The following is a 7,770-nucleotide window of genomic DNA, read 5'->3' on the forward strand; positions in this document are numbered from 1 at the left end:
CCATGAGAAACAGTTGCTGAAGTGCAGCGCTCTGAAAAGTGGCTGTAAAAAGAACAAAAAGGGATGAGACAATGCTGAGCTGCCGTGGCAGTGGGCTTACGTATCATGACAGCAGAAAAAGTGTGTCTAGTTTTAATTTTGTCTAAGTCTGAATCACTCGGACCAACTTTTGTAAGCGTGGCCAGTTTATTAATCACTTTCAAAGTATTTAAGCTTTTTCTTCTTCCCTTTTCCACCTCGCTAGTCATTTATTTTCCATCTCAGAGGAATGGGAAACATTGTAGCATTTGTTTGTGATGCTTTTGTCTTTAGCTCCAATGGTTTTTTTGTTTATTTTCTTGTATTGCTTAAAACATTCTGCATATTTCACAGTTGATTTTAACTACAAGTGCTTCTCTGTTTCTTAATCAAATGGTTCCTTTAAAAAAAAAAAAAAAGAAGAAATTTCTTCTGTTTCTTCTTATCTAGCAACTTCCAAGCTTACACTGTCTCCTGCTACCAGAAGACAGATGGAGAAAAGGTTTTCCAAGAAAAAAATAACCATTTCTCATTCTGATGGTGCATCTGTATCTGCCCCAGCCTGTCATCGCGCATCAAAGCTGCGCAATGCGCCACTACAATTCATGTTCTTAAGTGCCCTCCCCTTCAAATCCCACATAAAGGGCAAGGTAGAATACCAGATCTCTGGCATTATCATTACCAAAGACTGACAGATCTGAAACTGCCAGAAAGCTTTTCAATTTGGCAGCTCAAATTAATCGTGACGGTTACTCCATCAAGCAAAATATCGCTGTTTTCAATTTTCAGTTGCTGTGTGGAACAGAAGTAGGACAAACAAGGGGTCAACACAAGGCAACCTAGTGAATAAGCAAGAGTGGCTTCTTTCAAAATTATGTCCATAACCTCAATTCAAGTATGTCAGAAATAGCTACTTTTTATATCCTAGGGACCTAGAAAACACTGTATGGGAAGAAAATCTTTTCTTCTGAAGTTAACAATTTTACTCCCTCAAAGCTTGGAAGAAGTAAATTAACTTGAGAACAGTTTTGGTCTAGTTTCTATAGATACTCCTTAATGCGCTGCTTCAGCACTCTCTTGGAAGCACATCCATCAGGTCATCAGAGGAAGCACTTTAAAAAAATCATTGCTACATTCATAATATCATCCAGATGCTCAGCACTGCAGTATAGGGCTGAAGAAGAGTATCTGAAACCCGTCACTGTTTCTACGGCTTCCCAGCTGCCTCCTTCCCGCTTCTCCCTTCCAAGAGGTATATTTAAGCACGAGCTACTTTCCTGCAGCCTTGGGCTTTGAGCAGGGATAGCTAAGCCTCAACATACTCAGTAGACTCCAAGACAACTCCTTTCCCCTCTAGTGGCTGTTGAAGCAGCAATGAATGGATGATTATTTTGCTATAAAATTTCCTTTCAGATGTAAGTAAAATAATAAAAAAATTTTTTTAAAAATCAAAATAACACTTAACAAATGAACTGTTCCCAAGTTTAATATTTAACAATCTCTTGACTGATAAACAGCTTTTTCTGCTTTCAGTCGCTCTCGCAAGACAACCATACTTTATTTACGGGCCAGATTCACAGTCAATATAAATCAGCACAGCACCATTGAAATCAAGGAAAGGTGCAGGTTTATACTAACCCTGGGTTCAGTCCGCGCATTCCGATTTGATCACTTCCACTCAGTTTTGTTACTGTTAGCATTCAGTTGCTGCCTCTGATACTGTCATCATCTTATTGCCAAAATATATCTCATATTTTACAGGCCATCCTTATTACAGGGAACATAGGTTTGTATTTTTGCTTTTCCCCGAGTAAAACTGAGCTGGCTTTAGACGCAGAGGGCTAACGCAAATTAAGTTCCCATCTAAATCGACTGAGGAAGACAGCCCTTCTCACCCAGTGCATTTCAGGCAAGAGCCTTCTTCCAGTTGCTTATTTAAATATCAGTGGGGAAAAAAAAAAAATAATCAAAGTTTCACGCACCTGATGTCTTTGTAGGGGCTCAGTTTGAGAATTTCGTTTTTCTTCCTAGCAGAGCTGTAAAAAGAGTCCATGACAATATTTAAAACAATACTCCCCCAACTGCAGAGACTGAATGCATTAAATGCTAAGTTGTTGATATAAAACTCTTTGTATTGCAAAGCTGAAGCTGTGTAGGGTTAAAAAATGGGCTGGGAGAAAGGAGCGAGCGATGAAGCAGGGAAGCGCAGCCACAGTGGTTCTGTGAGCTGTGCCACAGACTTCCCAGGACATCAAAAGCTGCAGCAAGTTTCCACACATGTTAACATACAAAGCTGCATCAGTTTGGGTTCTCCTGTGGTACATAAAGACTATGAAAGACCGTCCTGTAATCAGTTTGGGGGAGATTTATTTCTTTCCTAAACAATTTTTCTTCTGCTTCTTGGGACATATGTTTTCCTGGTGGCACCTTCCAGTGCTGGCATCTCCTTTCTATGAAGCACTCCTCCATTTTGCTTCATCTCAGCCATTACACATTCTTCATCTCCTTTTTTATCCAAATTCCCGACCTTTTTTTTTTATTATTTAATTTCTTTTACCCAGGTTGGCACATTAGACTTTCTGTTAAGCCACTTTGCTGCTTCCTCCTTAAGGATATCAACTCAAGGATGACATTTTTACAAGCTCTGGGGTAAAAAAAAAAAAAAAGGAAAAAGAAATCACGTGTTGGGCTTGTGTACCCATCAGAGTTATATTTATATTTCCAGTGCTGTTTCAACATACTTCCTCACGTGGATGTTTCCTCTGGAATAAGAGGGCATAAAGGATTAGCATGGCTTAGGCATCAAAGATTATTTTAATGCTCAGCCATGAGAAGATGCTCGCTCCACAGCTGAAGAACTTCTCTAGATCAGCACATAGGGATTAGCCATTTCAGCCAGCTTCCCCTGCAAAAAGGGGGAAAACCGCAACCGATAGGGTCCCGTCAGTACTCAACTGCTCCAAGCTTGTCGGAAGGCCGCTCATTCCCTGCTATCAGGGGTTGCAGGCGGTGACTGGCCACAGAACACAGCTAATAAACACAGACAAATAACCAAGGACAGTTCTCTCTTTTTGTTCATTCATCCTCACCGGATTTCAAGCTCTTCAGACCTCTGTTTCTCTAGACTGCGGAGCCTGGATCCCTTCCTCTTCCCAGTTATGGTACCTAAGCCTTCTGCCAACTGATGAGTAAATACAAACCAGGCAATAACAATTAGGGACTGATCAAGCAAACAGCTGAATACTCATGTGATCAGACTAATGCACATGAGTAATCGTGTACTTGAGGGAAAAGACCACTTCTGCGAAGGCAGGCAAGGCAATAACAGCTTTATGGAGTTCCAAGATGCATTTGTTGATTGCTGTCTTTATGATATTTATGTATTACAACTTTTTTTTTTCACTCTGTCACACTCAAGGTGATGGTGCATATACTCTCCCCTGTAATAAATATTACGACTTCTAAAGAATTATTACAGAAGCAACTTAAATTTATATTTTACTGTAGAGATAATTCACTTATTTTAAAAGTACCAGTTTCTGCTGTGATCTACCTTGTTCCAAAGTGGTGTATTTCACTTCAAAACACACACATTAAAATTTCATTTCAGAAAGCACACAAAGCAAACCTTGGTCAAGAAATGGTGATGGTAAGATTTCTTCTCTTAATAGTTCTAAGGTTCCAGTTCTGTATCAGGGGAAGTGATCATGTTTTGAAGAACTTCCTTGCAAGTGTTTAATTAAACTCTGTGACTTCCAACAAGATAGCCCTGTGAGATAAAGCTACATAGAATATTTACAAGCATGCTGTTTAGTTCATCATTTGCCAGGCCTGATTAGTTCAAGAATATCTGGGGTTTGTTTTTCTCCAAAGACAGAACTCACAGACAAGCTTCTTAGAGCAAAAATGTTTGTTTTGTTTTATAGTGGAAGAAGCTGTTCTGGATGATAGTCAAGACTCATTTTTACATTGAACCAGAGATTTAGCTAAAACATTACGTTAAAATAAGAAATGTTTTTTCATGTTGCTATTTCTCATTCACTCGAAAACTAGAACATGTTCTGCCCATAGTGAAAAAGAAAAGGGACATTGTATACAGCTTTAAAATGTGGTTTGTGGAAAATTTGAAATGACTACATATGAGGTTTACTCAAGTTCTGAATTTTCTTCTTTATCTAAAAATGCCTACTGAAAGTCAACCTGCATTTTCTTCCTAAAAGAGCAAACATTTGCCATGAAAAGTAAGAAAGCAAAGGGATGCTCAAAATGAATCATGAAAAGTTGTACTTTATTCATGAGCAATTCAGGCCTAGCTGGTTTTGATTAAAACTTTCAGGGGATCTTTACAAGCATAATCTAATTAAACTCTTCTTGTTTCTTTTTGGTCAACTTTACTAATGATAGGTACAGCAAACTAATGGTAAAGAGTAAAATTACTTAGAAAAATCATGACCATGCAGTTCAAAGAGAGGGATCTGAAGCGAGTTTTTGGATCTGTTGGAGAGTTTTGCGTGTGCTCAGAGCAAGTCACTTAATCTATCCCAGTTCTTCAAAATGAAGACCACAAATAGACATGTTACCATGTTTACAGTATTTCAGGGACCACACAGAAGAGACATGAGCTCATGCTTGACAGCAGATGACTTCTGTTCCTTATTAATGAATCATTTAATTGCACAGAATGAAAGCACAGCAGCATCTCAAAAAAAAAAAGTAATTCCACAGATGCTCCCAATTCAAACTGGGCTTGAGCAGTTTGTTTCTTTGATCATCTGAATTTGAATTTTAAAGTAATTTCTGGCATTTCTATACAGCTACTTTTACAATGGTATGTACTCAGTCTATGTTGTTTCCATTTACCACCAATTAATAGTTAACTCCAGTATAGACGCACCCAGTATTTTCGGAGAGAAAAATCAAAAGAAACAAATCATTAACATATCATATTAAACCTTTGGTTTAAAGTTTAAGTGCCTGCTTATTAAAAACAAGTTATGGCTTACTCATTTACATATATCTGGTCACAGCTAGTCCAAACATATTTTCAATGTAACTCAGTTGTTGCTACATTAAGTATGCGATGTCAGTTCCAAAGACTAATAGGACCTTATGTTTTATAATAGGAAAACCAGAAACCAAACCCTCCTCGGAAGCCCCTACCAGCAGACCCTCTGACCAAAGGGCGCTGTAACAGCACATGCACAGCGGTGCCTGGACCCACAAAATCTCTGCCTCACGTCACTCCCGTAAGGTTGGTTCTCCTAATTAAAATGGCTCCATGGTTAGTACTTCCTTCAATGGCAGGTCTAAAATGTCTTGAGTAACTGTGCTCTGCTCTAACTATTGCCGGGAGCTACACAACGACCATTTTCTATTTGCTTATATAAAGGCACGTGGTATCGGACTGATTCTCACTGGGAGGATATCAGCACAGTTGCACTGACTTCCACAAAAGTATGAGAATTTATACTACATATGAAGGTTTGACTGTAAGCATCAGACCGTGTATTTGCAAAAAAACCTGCCCCATAAATACAGTTCCTTGCAAAAGAACGGAGTTATTAAGCACCATTTTAAGAGAAACAAAGCTCTTGCAGAAAAGATTTCCTACTCAGACCACCTACAGAATTAGGCTGCGAACTGAATGCTGTTAAGATCAACCACCAATAAAAGCAGTTTTCCGTTCATACAGTTTCACAATTTACATCATCTGAAAATAATACCCAAACCATTCAGAAAGCACACAAATTGTACACTTCAAAAAAAAGGATGTTGAAAAAATGTAATCTGCAAGTGAAATAGCTGTGTCTAATGTTAATGGGCATAGTCAATGATATTTTCTTACCCAATGTTCTTCAGTTTTCTACGAATAAAAAGTGAGCTGCAAGGAAGATAAAAGTATTTTCAGCTACAGAAATTCCATCAGTGAGGCACTCAACGTTGCTCAGAAAAATTAAAAGTCAAATCATGTTCATTTCCTAATGCTTCTAGCAAAAAGACTGCAAGAGCGAACTTTGGTTAAGCTCCTGGCTGTCCGTTCTAGTGAGATATTCTGAAAGTAATAACATTTCAAGCTGACTCCTACAACTTTTTGAAAGCAACTGGTACTCTACAGCATTAAGTCACGTTTTTGAACAGGCGCAAAATTGTTGAGCACCCAAAGAAATAAAAGAGTTTAAAGAACAACACCCGAAATATTAAGCTAGCTTATCCCACTGACCAAGCAGCAATTAACACCTGAACTGGAAAAAAAGGAGTCTGCTGGTACCACTTATGCTTCTTGATGGGACTCATGTAGATCGTAACATGTCTGATCTCCTCCCAGTATGAGAGTCCCATGCTACATGTCTACCGTTAGCTTGGATAACTCTTTATGAGGTTTTACCACTCATCTTCACACCTCAGGCATGATGCTGGCAGTGAGAGCTAACAAAAGTTTAAATAACAATTTGCTATTCTCTTTCTTTCCACCAGACCTGCTCCTAAGCATCCACCACAGGTATCCGGGTCCAGCAACACTGCTGATGTGAAATGACTAGAAAATCCGACACCTTTATTTTAAAAAGTAAAGACAGAAGTTTGCACTATCTTTAAACTCCAGCTGGAGTTCATTTTTATGACAATACTTAGAATTTTTAATGTTTAAAACAGCATTATTTTTAAGAATTCTGAGCTACTGCCTTTGGTGCTGTGCTGTGCTATGGTGCTCTGTACACTTGCTCAGGTACTTGTAAATTATTAATTTATGTTGAATATTTATTACAGTGCAGTGCACTGTAGTAGATATTTTTACCATAGCTGAGTTTTCCTAAAAAGGAAGCCTTTTTTGTAATATTTCATTGAACTTGAATAATTCTGCTCTATTGGTCCTATATAGAGTGTTTAGTTTTGAACTATTCTTTAAGGAGTGCTGATGCTCACCGATAAATCAAACAGATAAACAACTCAATCTCAATGGTTCATAACAAACTTTTGAATAAATGTGTCAGGGTAAAAAAAATCTCTTCTGGAAGATGGTGAAATGCCTGATATCTGCACACAGATGCGTAACGTATGTATTTAACCAAAGTATCACTCAGTGTTAGCAGTCATACTGTAATTTCAGTTTTCGCATTACTGTTTGAAATCGTCGAGAAATCTGTGCTGGAAGAGGATGCATTCGCTTTGGACAAGTTCTCTTACTGAAGAAGTACTGTATATCATAGAACTGTATTTTTTTGAACCTCATTTTCCTCAGACACAAGCTGGTTAGTACATACTCATGCAGATATCAGGCCTTCCAGTCTCATAACCTTTTTGATGCTTTGGTAATTAAATTCAGCTATACTGTGTAAGGTAGGACCATCTCCCTGTGTTGCACAGCTGTCCTGTTTAGACTGACCATACATTACACGCAGGGGGTGGGGGGGGAAGCCCAGCGTTACAAAGAATTACATTTAAAGAATCAACTATTATCCTTATTTCTTTTGCCTCATCGCTCTGCTTATCAACTGTATTTTGCATATTTACTACTGTTTTGTATTTAACTTCTAAAATATTGTTCTGGATTTCTTCATTTTTGGATCCAAAAAATGCGTATTTTAATACATAGACTTTGGTTATCCTAAGACATGGAAAAAAAAAATAATCTCTTTACTATGTGGTAGCATTACATCTGATCTCTTCTGTACCTTCTCAGTAACACTGCTGAACACAGTTGTTTCACCTATGCTGTAATAAAAACAATTTTCAAATATCAGTTGAAATAGAGGG

General features: G+C 38.1%; 1 protein-coding gene across 1 annotated transcript in view; it reads left to right on the forward strand.

The window, feature by feature from the left end:
- Positions 1-6,553, forward strand: part of ADAM12 (ADAM metallopeptidase domain 12) — a 191,025-nt gene extending 184,472 nt beyond the window's left edge. The window contains exons 22-23 of the mRNA XM_009634874.2: positions 5,142-5,269; positions 6,493-6,553. Of these exons, the coding sequence (XP_009633169.1) occupies positions 5,142-5,269; positions 6,493-6,553 (189 nt within the window). The remainder of the gene's footprint in view (positions 1-5,141; positions 5,270-6,492) is intronic.
- The last annotated feature ends 1,217 nt before the right edge of the window (positions 6,554-7,770 follow it).

Source organism: Egretta garzetta, unplaced genomic scaffold, assembly GCF_000687185.1.
Source record: "Egretta garzetta isolate BGI_Z169 unplaced genomic scaffold, ASM68718v1 scaffold152, whole genome shotgun sequence".
In the NCBI taxonomy this organism is placed as follows: domain Eukaryota; kingdom Metazoa; phylum Chordata; class Aves; order Pelecaniformes; family Ardeidae; genus Egretta; species Egretta garzetta.